The sequence below is a fragment of the Cyprinodon variegatus genome, unplaced genomic scaffold, assembly GCF_000732505.1.
Source record: "Cyprinodon variegatus isolate N-32 unplaced genomic scaffold, C_variegatus-1.0 Scaffold237, whole genome shotgun sequence".
Classification (NCBI taxonomy): Eukaryota; Metazoa; Chordata; class Actinopteri; order Cyprinodontiformes; family Cyprinodontidae; genus Cyprinodon; species Cyprinodon variegatus.
In genome coordinates, this window is record NW_015150690.1 from 756,299 (window position 1) to 771,396 (window position 15,098).

Below are 15,098 nucleotides of genomic sequence, written 5' to 3' on the forward strand. Positions count from 1 at the left end.
GACATTGCAATGAGATTACTTCAACTAATTGATTTAATTAAAGAAATAAATCAAATTCTGCTTTAACATAAGTTTGAAATTCAAACTTGGACAATTCATTGGGAAAGAAACTAATTAAAGAGAGAAACACGGTTCTGTAGTATCATGGTTTGGGCCAAAAGTCTGCATGTAGGTCTGCATCTCAGGTTCCTGAATGATTTTTTTAAGTTTTCAGCAAACCTTATAAAATACTGTACTTTCAAAACATAAAAAGCAAGATTTAAGGAGTCAACTTTATTTATTTTTTTTGTTTGTTTGTTTGTTTTTTACTGCTATTTGTCTCCAAACATTAGATTTTTTTCCCTGCTCTTAGTTTGCTGAATAAAGTAAGAATTGCCTGTTTTGTAAACATTCAATGTTCTTTTTAAGAAAAGATAAAAAAAGAATAAAAGTTTATCATTTTAACCCTAAATTAAAGTTTCTCACCATAAGCACTGGTTTGGGTTTCTTTGTTAAAAATTATATCAAGTCCACAGTTAATTACGAAGTAAGAAATGAAAAAAGAATTTAAAAACAATAAATAATTATTAGAAGAGCAAAAAGAAACAGATTTATATATATATATAAAAAACAACAAATTAAAAGCTTAGGGTCAATTTATTTACTGTAAAACATCACAGAGAGCAAAGTTTAATTTCTTTAAAAGAAAAAAAGAAGGAAAGATAACGTGGGAATTTAATAAAAAGAAATAAATAAATGAAGTTAGAAACGTTTCTGCCCCAAATGTAGGAGAGGTGAGAAAATGAGAAAGTATTTGAGGTCACGTTTGTGGAGAAACAGTGTTCACAATCAGCACTTTACACGACACATAAAAACGACGAGAGTTAAAAAAAAACAGCTGTATTATACAGACAATAAAATCCTCAAAAAACAAACATATCTCACAGTCTACACACTTTATCGATTGTCACAGTAGCGCCTTTTTACAACACGGTTTACTCACTAAAACAGATTCTTAAATGCAGCAGCCTCCTGCGGCGTGAACACGAGGCCAGACTAGATGTCACTATGTGGACTGAAATGATGACCTGATGACCTCACTCCTTCGGGCTGAGGTTTGACTCTGTGACGAAGCTCTCACGCATGCTGCAGTTTTCACACCCGCCTGCAGAAACACGAGCTGCTAGCGTGAACATTTGGTGGCGCGTTGCTGTAAAAGTGTGTTTTTAAAACGAAACCCTTCATGATTCCTGCCGGCGTCTCAGACTGGACAGGAAGAAAACAAAAACAAAGGAAAACTAGAAATGTGAGTTCATGGCGAGCTTCTCTTCTTTAGCTGCTGCTACATTTGCTGGACCTGTAGGTTTGATGTCACCTGACAAAAGCTGGGGAGGGTGGAATGAAAATCATTGAACCATCTTAAACTGGTCCCAGTAGCCAACTGGCTGGATTTAAGTGACCTTTGGACCTCATTTAGATTGGATTACCACTGGAGGTGGTGTATAAAAATCTCTAAAGATCAGGAAAAAATATCTTAGGAACTATTGCGACACTGAAATGTTAATGTGAATTTAAAGACATTTCAATTAGTGGAAAAAATTGCAGGGGGGAATATTAAAAAAAAAAGTCTAATCAAAACTGTCGCGACCCCCATGCAGTACCTCTGAGGACCCCCTAGGTGTCGCGGACCCCCTGTTGAAGACCTCCACCCTAAACCTAATACCTGGTAGCTCCATCCCTCTAATGATTGCCCCCCTTCTCTTTGCAGAATTGTTGTAATTCAGCCACATTGGAAAGGTTTCCCAGCATTGATATCCTGTTTGATCCCATTTAACTTCAGATTTTTTAGCCCAATTAGAGGTCAACTTTCTGCCATTCTTTGGATCGTTGTTCCGACGTCAAACCGAAACGTGCTCGACTTTAAAGTCCAACTCTGATGGAGGACAGCAGAGAGCAGAATTCAGTTTTCCATCCACTGCGGCTAAACTCCAACACATGCTTAAACAAGCATTGTGTTCTTTCAGGCACGGTGGAGGAAGACTGATGATCTGGGCTTGTTTTGCAGCCAGATGACTAGCAGTGAATTTTATTTAATTACTTTATTATTTTAATTTCTTTCTTTTTTAAAGAAAACATTTTTATTTTTTTTTTCAGATTGAGTTTCATGAATTGCATTATTTTCAAATTACGTTTTTCCTGATCAAACTCTCTTCACTTCTAGGGGCGGGATTTCCTCTGGAGTGAGGAAAGAAGATGAATTTCTATTGGTCTGCTGGAAGTTATCAACATTTTCATTGGTCAAGAGCCAGCGTCTGGAATGGGCTTGAAGTGAAGAGAATGTGATGCAATTTGAAAAGAAAGCAAAACGTAAAAATACATCTGAAAAAGTGGAGTTTGAAAAATAAAATTAAAAAATTTGTAAAAATGAAAAAAAGTAAACATTAAGTAAATATAAAATCTCTAGAATTTAATTTGTAAATTTAATTTTAGAGAGAAAACAAATCTGGGAAAACAGCCAATTCCCTCTCCAAACCTGTTTTGGATTGAAACGTTTTGAAGTTTCATTTCTTGATTGCACTTTTCTCACATTTCCATTTATAAAATGTGTTCTTTGCAACATTAATGGACCAGAAATCTATCCATACAGAACCTGGTAGGAACCTCTGATCACTGAGCGGACCTCCTCTCTGGGGTCAAATGTCAAACAATGGACCAAGCAGAGTGGTGACCCCAAACAGACTGAGAGTCTACATCAGAATGGCTGAAAAGGGGAACAGATGAGGTTAAAAAAAAAGGCCCAATCACTTTAAACCCTAATAGTGAAACAGAATTTCAAGGTTCTGATAGAATAAACCATCTGTGATGTTTAATGACTGAGCTAACCCTCCACCTGGACATTCCACACGGGTCCAATCTGACAGGGTATTCCAGCTTTCGTCAGGGGAGACCAATAAATGCTACAAGTGGGAGTTTGTGTCCATTTAACAATGTTGGTCGACTGACAGCAACTGCTGCATTTTGCTCCGCTGCTCCTCTTCCTCTTTAACACCTTCAACGACCACCAGCGCCTGCGTAGAGTCACATGACTGCTTCTCTGCGTCCTCGTCGTATGTTGAATCCAGCGGCCGTCCTCCAGAAGCTCCCCTTCTTTGTAATTTAGACGCCACTGCACCCACGCAGGCGCGTGTCGCCAGTGCTGCCAACTCCCCTCTGGCGAGCGGGTTGAAGAGGAGGTAGAGGAGGGGGTTTATGCAGGCCGGTAGCGGCGCCACGAGCAGCAGGACTCCTTTTGCCGCCTCTGGCCCGGCGGCGGGGAGCCGCAGGAGGGAGGAGAAGGAGAGGAAGGCGACTGGGAGGTAAAGGAGGCAGTCGGAGAAGAGCAGCCAGGCGACGTGACGAGTCAACGCCGCCTCTTCGTCTGAGGCGGGCAGAGCTTTGCCGGCATGGCAGTAAAGGCGAGTGTAGGCCAGCGTCATGACGAGGAAACAGAGGGAGTCGAAGAGCACCAAGGAGACTGAAAAGGCCATGGAGGAGGACGAGGAGGACGAAGGGAGGGGCAGACAGAAGGAGGAGCTACTCTCACCCACCACCAGCGGAGGCAGGGTGATGATGAAGCCCAGCAGGAAGCACAGACAGACGGAGAAACGGATGAAGAGCGGCGACATGGAGTGACCTGCGAAAACAGAGGCGAAATTAAAACAAAAAGATTTCTCGCTCGGACAAATAAAAAATCCAATACTTTAATTCTCCTGATTTTTCCTCCAACATGAGGCGTTCTGAGCAGAACCTTCCGCGATATTCAGCTTCCTGTATGATTGTGGAAAATGTAAATGTTGTAAATAAAGAGCAAACATTTTTCAGAACCCACAGCCGCTATGGAGGAGCTCCAGAGATCCACAGCTCAGGAGTGGCTGGGACTGGGGAGGAGGTTCACCTTCCAGCCACAGATGCAATGATGGTTTGGATCAAAGCATTTTAATTCAATTCAATTCAGTTTATTTATAGAGCGCCAATTCACAGCACATGTCATCTCAAGGCACTTTACAGTTCACCAGATCATAAAACCAAATGGATTCAAAGTTTTATATCTAAGGAAAACCAGTTGATTGCATCGACTCATTGACTCAAAGGAAATCCCTCACACTAAGCATGCTTGTGGCGACAGTGGAGAGGAAAAACTCTATTTTAACAGGAAGAAACCTCCAGCAGAATCAGGCTCAACCGAAAGGTTGAGAATGGCCTAGTCAAAGTCCAGACCTAAATCCAGTAAAAGTCCTGTGGCACAACAATCTCCACATCCAATCGGAGCTTGAACTGTTGAGCTAACTAGAACAGGAACTTGTTCCCCACGTCTTGTGTGTCAGAGAGGCAGAGCGTCAACAGTGATATGAATACCTTAAAGCAAGGGTAACCAATTTAAAATCATTGGGGTCCGAATAAAGAATATCAACAACCAGTAAATGTCTAGAGACATTTTTGATTATAATCTGTTACTTTAAACAGAATTTAACGCTGAAATAAAATCCACGTTAGACACTAAATTTGTAAATAAAAATGTATAAAAAAAAAAGAAAGGCATTTTCCCATTTTAAAATCTAAAGGGTTTTTGAAGTAGAGAACAACAGTCGTTCAGTTTGGTATAGAGACAATTTCCTGATTGTGCTGCTGAAGATTCTCAGTTAGACACTGTCGTCAGACAACATGCGGTAATTTCTAAATGTTTTAAATCAGGTTTGGTCTGGATTAGCCAGCAGGTGGGTCCAGATCTGGACCGCGGTCCGCTAATGCATGACCTCTGCTTTAAAGTGACATGTGCCTTGGATTGGGATGATTTTGTTTTCTCTCACCGTTGTTGCTTTCGGTTCTGTTGCTCTGAGTTGCACCTGCGGCAGACAAGCATCGCTCCAGGGCCGCCAGCGTCAGCAGGAAGAGGCCGGTCTGGGATGCAAACACACACAGGAAGCCGCTGAGGCGACACAGGGAGCTGCTCTCCCACTCCACCCCGTACCTGCCACAGATGAGGATTTAAAGACCGAACAGGCAAACAGATCAGGTGGTTTTCATTCCACTCAGATTTCATTTCAAACCTCCAGAAGCTGCCGAACGTCCAGGCGTCCACCGCCGCCAGCCAGCCGCCCCACACGCCCATCAGCCCGTTCACCAGAGCCAGCAGGCCAATCAGGAGCTTGGGGGGTGTGACCCTGCTTGCTGGAGAAAAGAAGACGGAGAGGACCACAAGACCGTTGCTGACCAATGAGATTCCAGCGATGAGCCAGACCCCGCCTCTGATCATCCAGCTGCCAAGCAGACGGAGGCAGGGACGAAACGGTCCTGAGAGAAAGTCAAACCGTCACTTTAAAAACAGACAAACTGGCAACCTCCACCAAAACCTCCTCATCTAGTCAAAAGATGACTACGTTCTCAATAGTTTGAAATTGTACAACAAACTGAAAAGTCTTTATATAGAAATACTTTAAAAAGGTAAAACAATCCGCTGCAGGATGAGGGTCATGAGAAATTTGATGTAACTTCTTGTTACCTGGAGTTGGGCTGCAGTGAACAGAGTGTTGAGGTTTGGGCTCGTCTTCAAACTGCATGAGAAAATCGTCCCAGTCCTGGTCCACTGTGGACATAAAGCCGTAGGTCAACGTCTGAACTCAAAGCATTTCCATTCATTCCTCGAAGGAACACATTCAGAACTCCAGAACTCCAGAACAAAAAAAGCCATTTTAAATTTTAAATTCGTACAGTTATATGTTTTGAACAAACATAAATCACCAATATTTGAACAACTGAGTATAAATGTTCAAAAACAAATACCTAAAACAGAACTTGGCAATAAAGCATGTCCTAAATTCTACAAAAATGTAGATATAAGATATTCAAAAACAGATTTGGCTCTCAGAGCTCCACTCCAAAAGCTCTCAGGTCCTTTAAAGCAAAAACTAACTTCACAAAAAAAAGAAAAAATTCATAAAATCACCATCAACATGCGTTTTTGTGCTGCTCAATTTGATTTAAATATATAATTTTCAAATATATAAGTTTTAAATCTGTAACAAAGAAAGAGGAGGTGAGGCCCATCAAAGCTGCGTCCTCGGGACACTTTTATTCAGTATCTCCATGTTTTGATAAATACATTTGAATGTTTTAATAATGTTATTTGTATTTGGTCTTCAGTTCAGGATCTATTTTTAATTAAATAATAGCACTTAAAGTGTATATACTTACAAACATACATACATACATACATACATACACAACAATCATTACTGAAACAAGGACTGCAGGAACACAGCAGGAACTTTGGGGCTTTTTAAATGTGCAAACGTCTCTGATGTGGAGGTTCACCTTGGCTGGAAGGGAAAGGAGGATCTATTGCAGTGGAGTCTGCTGCTTCCTCCCTCTCCCAGGATAAACCTCCTTCTTCTCCTCCTTTCTTCTCACAGGAGATGAAGGCACAGCATTGGAAAGCATAAGGAAGCTCCATCACCCTGAGGAGACACTTGCAACTCTTAGCATTTATTGATAGAAGTTTTACAGCATAAACAATAAAAGGCTAATTTACACCCAGGAACATCCTGTTATATTTGCACAGAGTAATAAAAAAAGAAATCAGTCATCAGCGAATCAGAAACCATCATGGTTTTGGTTCTGTTTAAGTTTTGTCTTTGCGTTTTCTTTAGTTTTATATCCATTTTGTGTTATTCTAGTTATTTTTGATTGTATTTGAGTTCTTAGGCATTTCTTGTTTGCCCTCTGTTGCCCTTGTGTGTCAATCTCCTTTTCCTTAGCTCCCTTCTAGACAGCTCTCTCCACACCTGCTCCCAATCTGCTGATGAGCCTGGTCTTTGTTTCTGTCTCCCATGTATACACCTCCTGCTTAGTCATGGGCTGCATTCAAATGCATGGGCTGCGTCCTCCAAAGGCCAGATTCGTAGGCCAATTACGTCATAGTGCCGATAGTTGTTTTAATGGTGCAGATATGTGGCGGTAATGTTTGATTTATCTAAAGGTTTTTATCTTTTACTGGGTAAATGGGTTTGGCTGTAATTTAAGGACAGATTATAATATATATGCAGTGTGGGGACTATAAATCTGATAGGATTTTAATTTTTTAATTTCTGTTTTGCACAATTAGCTTAACTAAGTATTTTTTGTTGTTGAATATAAGAAATTTTGCAGATATATTTTTTATACATACATTGTTTAGATTTACTTATATCCTTCTACCCATTTTATGGAATAGAATACAAAATCTCTTTATTGTCCCACAACTGGGAAATTCTGGTGGTTACAGAAAAAAAAATATTATAGAAAAAAATGGTCACACAAATGTGGACCTTAGAAAAATATATAAGAATAATATACTAGTGAAGAGTTAAAATATAAACAATAAATTAATGTAAAGTGTTTTAACAATATAAAAATGTGCATCTGGAGATTAAATAACCAATATGCAGCTATGGACATTTTTACAGTAATGGATATTTTAAAACAGCAGCAACATCAGAAATGTGCAAAATGCATGTTATTTAACTGACTAAGGTTTCTATCATTACATTTGCTTTTATTTGTTCATGCTCCCGGTGGTTGGAACCTTTATTTCACCTTGGATTCTAATGAGTGTTCACTTTATGATAAAAAAAAGAAAAAAAATTAGAACATTTTCCTATTCTTTTCATTTCTTTGCCCTTGTTTTGAGTATTCATGGTTCTCAGTATTTTGTGGATTTGTGTTTTTGAATTTTTGCTTCGGCTGTGACCTTTTTAAAGTACCACCTTCAGCTTCAGTCTCTGCATTTGGGTCCTGCTCTCAAACCTCCCCCCAACCTGACAAATACCAAATAAATACTTTTTGGTGTAAATCGTCACCTGACTCGTGGCAGATCTTCTCGGGGTATTAACTCCATCAGCTGATCGTTTCCCACCAGCCGAATGCGAGTTAAACTCTGCAGACCAGTAAGAGGGAGAGAAGACAGCTGATTGGACGAAAGGTCCCTGCAGGAACACAAATCACTCCAGTTATTCACACCCAAAGTAATCCCATCAACAGGACCAGGACCTTAAAGCAATGCAGAAAACAAAAACTGAACAGAAAACTCACAGTTTGGAGAGAGCAGTCAGAGCAAAGAACGAGTTTGGCTCCACGGATGATAAACGATTCCAGGATAAATCCCTAAAAGCAGAAAAAGGAATCCCACATTAGTATAACTCGGCAATAACTGAATTAAGGTTTATGAACTGGTGGAAAAAAAGTAAAATGTTTTTCTTTTATGTTTCCAATGTGAGATCATTATTATTTATTCTATGCTTTTTTTTTAGGTGAGAATGTGTTTTAGTTAAACCCAAACATCTGATCGTTTGGTCAAAGTTTCACTAAAACTCTGTGGTGTCCTGAGACCAGATAAGTTTAATATTAAATCAACTGAAACCTTTTTCCTAAAACCCCATGCCTTCTTCCCTGAAACCTGAGCGCTGAATTATTTCCTGAGACCTGAGTGTCCTGAAATGTAGCGCTCCCTGTATTCTAGATGCGTGTTGTAAAAGTGAAATATTTTCAGTATTTGTTGGTGTTATTTGGATGATTAGCTATTTGCTAACTGCTACCAGGAGCAGCAGGGTAACTCCCTTGTTGACTTCGTGTCGTGGCAGCTGCTCCACCAACCAGCGGACCACCTTGATAGGAGATCGGCACTTCCATTTGGAAGCACTTAAAGTAGATTACAGTTGGATCATGGGTCAGGATCCAAGGACTAATTAAACCTTCAAAGCGTGTGTCCTTACAGTGAGCGAAGGCTCATCAGCCCCGTGAAGGTGTTCTCCCTCAGCTCCTCTATCTCGTTATGGTGAAGATCACTGAAACACAAACACACAGTGATCAGCCAACAGTTTTTCCATGGGTCCACCTTTATCTCCTCCACCAAAGCATTTTCATTCCTTCTGATTTGCCTTAAACAGACAACGGCGCTGCTAATTATTCCCATGATGCACAGCTGGATGCATTTTACCGGTTGCTATGGTAACCAACAACTTGATAAATGCGCTTAACAGGCTTCAGAGGCTGACAAAGGAACCCAGAAACCCCAGAAAGAGAAAGATAAGCTTTAATTAGATAAAATGAAGATAAACCTCACATCTTCTGGAGGCTCTCACAGCCAGAGAAGCTTGGAAGAGTCTGGATCTTGTTATACGAGAGGTCGCTGCAGACACAAAGACAGTTTTAGCTGTCAGCAGCTGTCAAGGATGTCCGACACACCCTAAGCGGATCAGTGTGCAGCACATGAAAGTGGAAACATTTCTGCTTGATGGTGAGAGGCTTACAGCAGCTGGAGGTTTGGAAGCTCCTCACACATGAAGCCGGGTAGAGAAGTGATCTGAGCTCCAGTGATGGTCCTAAAGCACAGATAGGCAGACAAAAGGAAACCTGTAACATCTGTTTATATACCCTTTTTACCCTCATCTAGTCCTACTTAATCTATATGTGTATGTAACCTTTATTTAACCAGGTATGTCTCATTGGGCTTACAAATCTCCTTTACAAGCGAAACGTCTGCCTAATTAAAGCTACGGTGATTTTGATCCATCTATCAAATTGGACATGGATTTTGAAAAGTGCTGGTCCAATACTGGTCTTATAAATACTTAAAAAGCATAAATTAACAGTTTTATTGTGTTTTTTCATAATATTATAACACCATATTTAAATGTTATCGAGCAGCATTGCAGATGAAGAAGCTTTAGAAGGCAAAATTTAATATGCTTTAAAGGCTAAATGGTAAATGGTAAATGGCATGTACTTATATAGCGCCTTTATTCAAGTTAGGAGACTTGACCAAAGCGCTAAAAACATGACATATTTAAAATATATATATATATATATATATATATATATATATATATATATATATATATATATATATATCATAATAAATACATGGGAATTTAATAGTGTTGCACCAATACCAGTATCAGGTGGGGCCCTAATCCAGAACTAAAATGGTGGTATTAGTACCTGCTTCAAAAAGGTAGGCAGCAGCTTGACAAAGCCATGATGGCAATTATTTTTCATCCAAGTAGTATGCAGTTCTTCAGATATACACACACATCAATTTCAAACAGATAGTATCGGTACTGGCCGAAAGTGCACAGCCAGGTATCGCATATCGGTAACAGGGCCAATAAATGGCATCGGCGCAACACTAGAATTTAATGATATAAATGTTTGTTTGGGATTGTTTTAAAACATGCTCTGTTCTGGGTATATTTTTATCCTCTTGCTTTCATCCTACTGATGACAGCAGCTAGCAACAAAATCATTAGCTTATTTTACTGCTTGGGTTGAACACCCAATTTTGGGCCTCCAAAACAAACCAAAAGCAATCCAACTCAGTTTAAACGTAATAGCCTAAAACTAACTGCTGGTTAAATTATCTTAGTTTATTAAATAAACCCACAACAGATCAAATATAAATAAATTTAACCTTAGATTACTAGCTGATATGTACTAGCATCTGTTACGTGCTAGCTCTCAGTCACACAGTGTTAAAGTCGTAGGGAAATGGCCGTTCCAACTTTGCATTTCCAAATTCTCCCGAGTGATGCACGACTTTACATGAGTGAATAAAGTGAATGTGATTGGTTGATTATCAAGGGGGCGGGATTGTTGTGACGGAAGGTTTGCAAGCAAGTTTGATTGTGTCCGGTTTGTCGGAAGCATCTTGCTAACCAGTTAGCAACTTAGTGCTAGTAGGTTCCCAATGGGAAATTCCATTGGGACCAAGTAGCACTAAATTGGTGACTTAGAAACGACACTGTCAAGGAACGCTATGGACAGAGGAAACATGCAAGAGGAGGAGAGTTTAGTGTCGGAGGTCGTGGATGAGTCTCCGCCGTCAGACCTTTTTTATTTAGAGGAGGAAAGCGGGGACAAAGTTGTCGTGGAAGAGGACGCCAGTGCGGCAGAAGTTTGGTTTGGTGATATATGATTGGCCGAATTTAGGTGTACAACTAACTGGCCTGCATAAGATAACGAGAAAAAGAACACACATTTTAAGACAGGATTTATTTTAGAAATTGAAATTTTCTAAATCTTGGGACAATATTGTCTGATAAAGAGTACATTTATATAGATGTTTAAGCCAAAATGATTTGACATTGAAAATACAATTACCCTACGACTTTAATATCAAGCTAATTCAGCTGAATGAGGAAAAAGAGCAAATACGTGTTTTACATTTGGTTTATTAGGCATCCAAAGGCTTCTCCAGTGATCTTTTTCTCGTATTACTGAGTGAAAAAAAAAAACTACTCTCAGCAACACACTAATCTGGATCGATCTTCGGTTCATTGCAGACCTAAAGTTAGAGATTTTGGTTGTTTTCAGGCGATTGTTGCTTCTTGAGATCTTTCAGACATCACAGAGATTCTATTTGATTCGTTATGTCTGCTGTCAGGTAGTAATCAGACCTGGGTTTGAATTTGTTAAACTGAGCTAACCTTTTTAAAAAATGTAGCTTAATCAAAGTCAATCCATAATTTAAAAAACGAAGGGAACATTTAATCTCCCCAAAAGTCAAGGTTGGTTTTACAGCTTATTTCCTAAAAAGAAATCATCCTTTTCAAAAAATGTTTTAGTTGATTAACTAAAACATTGAATTTAAACAGATTAATCAACTGAAACATTATAAGTGTGACAACAAAACAGAAGAAATCTGTAAGAGGATAAAGCTTTTGGAACCACAGAAAATGCTAATTTTAAAGCTGGACAATAGAAAAATGTGGGATGGTTTGTTTGGTTGCAATATGTTTTTCCACCTACTGGTTACAGTTGAACACACCACCTTCAGAAAGGAGTTTGGATGGAACATTACATGAAAATAAACTGTGTAAAATGTTTATTATGACATGGAAATTTGGCCCACTACAGGAAGGGAAAAAAATGTATTTTAATTTCAGGCCAGGGCTGCAGAAAAATAAAGCTACAGCCTGCTAGATAGGATAATAACTGCAGTGTTAATAAAAACAGTTTGATTTGGTGTTTAGTTCTGAAACCCCACAGTGATGTGAGCTACAACAGCAAATAGAAAGGAAACATTCCTGTGAGGGTGTGTGTGTGCGTCTTACAGGCTCTCCAGACTCTTGGTTCCTGTCAGATCTGGAAACTCTGTGAGTTCTGCTGCTCCATTCAGAGATCTGAGAGAAAAACCAGGCAGAGTTCAAGCTGGGAGAAGCAGATTTGGAGGAAACAGAAAATACTCTGGCCGCCTTTCAGTTTCTGAGTTACATTCTTTGTGTAATTAGCACCTGATTTAATGAGGCTCGGGCTAAATACTGAGTCACCTTAAACTGACCTTTTACTTTCCGCCTGTGGGTGAAAACAAGCTCAGAGGTTCAACTGGCTACTCTGGGAGTGCAGAGAGGAATCATACTGTTAATGCGACCTAGATGTGAACATTTTTGATGCACCACAGGCGAAGATAAACTACGGAAGCCGAGGGCGGTCGTTTCCCTCGGATACTTTTTCAAGAAGGTTTCCTCAAGAAAACAAGTTAATTTTCTCATTACCTAATTGTAACAAAACCATTGTCTCGTGATAACGAGATGATTGGTGTGTGTTAAAACTGATTACATCCTTCAATACCACAACAGCGGGAGAGGATTTATAAGTTAAGCCATGGCAGCCAATGTGCAATTATGAAAATAATCTTGTGTTTAACTTTTAGGTAACAAGATGAAGTTGTTGGTTTGATGATTTGCTTTTACTTCTGATTTATAAGCAATAAGACCTATGCCTCCAGTGCCTTTGCGCCGGGTGTTTTCTGAACAGCCCTGGTGTTAACAGGTATAAGATGCATTAACCCTCAAAATGAGTCCAGATTAAAGATTTTCATTGAAAGACAGATGTTTTTTCTACTCTATTCTATGCAATCCAATCATCCACCATGACCTGAGAATGAGTGAAAAGAAATAGGAAACTAAAAAATTTATTATTTGTGCACACGCTGTACCACAACTGCACAACTACGGGCCTCGCAGGCATGGATGGACTGGGAATCCAGGGCTGCTGGCCTGCCTCATTCATTACTCATACAGCTTAATTATCTTGTTATCTCGAGAAATCAATAACTGTTTTCTTGTGATAACGAGATAATTATCTTGTTATCTCGAGAAAACAACCTTTTAAATGTGATAATGAGATAGTTATGTCGGTATCTCGAGAAAACATAGGTAAAAAAAAGTTGACTATGACTGCTCTCAGCTTCCGTACAAAACACACAATTTTCTTGACATATTGTTTTAGTTTGGAAAACAGCTATATATATGAAGGAAAAATCTGTTGTCATGACTTGGCATAGCTTTAACAGCAAACTGTTATTTGACAAGTCACAAGATAAAAAGGCTGACTTTTAAAAATGGAAGTCCAGAAACTTCCAAGTAACCTAAAAATCCAAAATGGCGGCAGTCTGTATGTAACATTACAAAGCATTTTATTTCCATTTTTGGTTACATTCACAAACTCTGTTTTGTATCTATTTGTGAACTTAGCCTTAGCCTAGTCAAAGACAACTTCGCAACCAACTTAATACAAACATAAAAGTCAGGAAATAACTGCTGGTTAAACATTTGTAGTTTGTTAAAAAATAAAAATAAAAATAAAAATACCCTCAGACACAGTCGATATGTGCTAGCAACCATTGACATACACTTATATAAAAAATAAATGTTTTACAAGAATTTTTTTGAAATCATTTAGTGCATTTAAATATTCTTAGTGGGGTTAAGCGTAATGGAATATTCTCATAGTATGTACACTGCTCAAAAAAATTAAAGGAACACTTTGAAAACACATCAGATCTCAATGGGGCTAAAAATCATGCTGTTTATTTCTACTGATGTGGACTTGGTGATATTTTAGGAACAAAAGGATGCCACATCTTTTGATGGAAATGAAAATTATTAACCTAAAGAGGGCTCAATTCAAAGACACCCCAAAAATTACAGTGAAAAAATGATTCAGCAGGCTAGTCCATTTTGCAACTCAAAATGGAGTTCAGTAATTTGTATGGCCCCCACATGCGTGTATGCATGCCTGACAACATCAGGGCATGCTTCTAATGAGACCACAGATGGCGTTGTGGGGTATCTCCTCCAAGATCTGGACCAAGGCATCACTGAGCTCCTGGACAGTCTGAGGTGCAACCTGGCGGCGTCAAGTGGATCGAAACATAATGTCCCAGAGGTGACATGGATTTAGGTCAGGCGAGCGTGGGGGCCAATAAATGGTATCAATTCCTTCATCCTCCAGGAACTGCCAGCATACTCTCGCCACATGAGGTCGGGAAATTGTCGTGCACCAGCAGGAACCCAGGACCCACTGCACCAGCAAAGGGTCTGACAATGGGTGCAAGGATTTCATCCCGATACCAAATGACAGTCGGGGTGCCCTTGTCTAGCCTGTAAAGGTCTGTGCGTCACTCCATGGATACGCCTACCCAGACCATCACTGACTCACCACCAAACCGGTCATGCTGAAATATGTTACAGGCAGCATAAAGTTCTCCACAGCTTCCCAAACCCTTTAACGTATGTCACACGTGCTCAAGGTGAACCTGCTCTCATCTGTGAAAAGCACACGGCGCCAATGGCGGACTTGCCAATTCAGGTGTTCTGTGGCAAATGCCAGTCGAGCTCCACGGTGCCAGGCAGTGAGCACAGGGCCCACTAGAGGATGTCAGGCCCTCAGGCCACCCTTGTGAAGTCTGTTTCTGATTGTTTGTCAGAGACATTCACACCAGTGGCCTGCTGGAGATCATTTTCTAGGGCTCTGGCAGTGCTCCTCCTGCTCCTCCTTGCACAAAGGAGCAGATACCGGTCCTGCTGATGGGTTATAGACCTTCTACTGCCCTGTCCAGCAGTCCCTCTGCTGCATACCTAACCAAATCAATATCCCAGAAGTTTAATTAACTTGATGCTATACTCTGATTACAAAGCGTTCCTTTAATTTTTTTGAGTAGTATATATATACTGAATAGATACTATATGTACCGTAAATTCTCTAATATAGGCCCGGGCCTTTATTTCACTCAAGTGCATCGCGGTCCAGGCCTTTATTGGATA

The 15,098-nt window shown here is 39.8% G+C and overlaps 1 protein-coding gene across 1 annotated transcript in view; it reads right to left on the reverse strand.

The window, feature by feature from the left end:
* Positions 1 to 629: 629 nt before the first annotated feature.
* lgr5 (leucine-rich repeat containing G protein-coupled receptor 5) overlaps positions 630 to 15,098 on the reverse strand; it is a 68,942-nt gene continuing 54,473 nt past the window's right edge. Inside the window, exons 10-20 of the mRNA XM_015381618.1 lie at positions 12,105 to 12,173; positions 9,303 to 9,374; positions 9,116 to 9,181; positions 8,766 to 8,837; positions 8,086 to 8,157; positions 7,854 to 7,979; positions 6,331 to 6,473; positions 5,519 to 5,602; positions 5,067 to 5,310; positions 4,827 to 4,987; positions 630 to 3,652 (exon numbers count right to left, since the gene is read on the reverse strand). Of these exons, the coding sequence (XP_015237104.1) occupies positions 2,961 to 3,652; positions 4,827 to 4,987; positions 5,067 to 5,310; positions 5,519 to 5,602; positions 6,331 to 6,473; positions 7,854 to 7,979; positions 8,086 to 8,157; positions 8,766 to 8,837; positions 9,116 to 9,181; positions 9,303 to 9,374; positions 12,105 to 12,173 (1,801 nt within the window). The 3' untranslated portion in view covers positions 630 to 2,960. The remainder of the gene's footprint in view (positions 3,653 to 4,826; positions 4,988 to 5,066; positions 5,311 to 5,518; positions 5,603 to 6,330; positions 6,474 to 7,853; positions 7,980 to 8,085; positions 8,158 to 8,765; positions 8,838 to 9,115; positions 9,182 to 9,302; positions 9,375 to 12,104; positions 12,174 to 15,098) is intronic.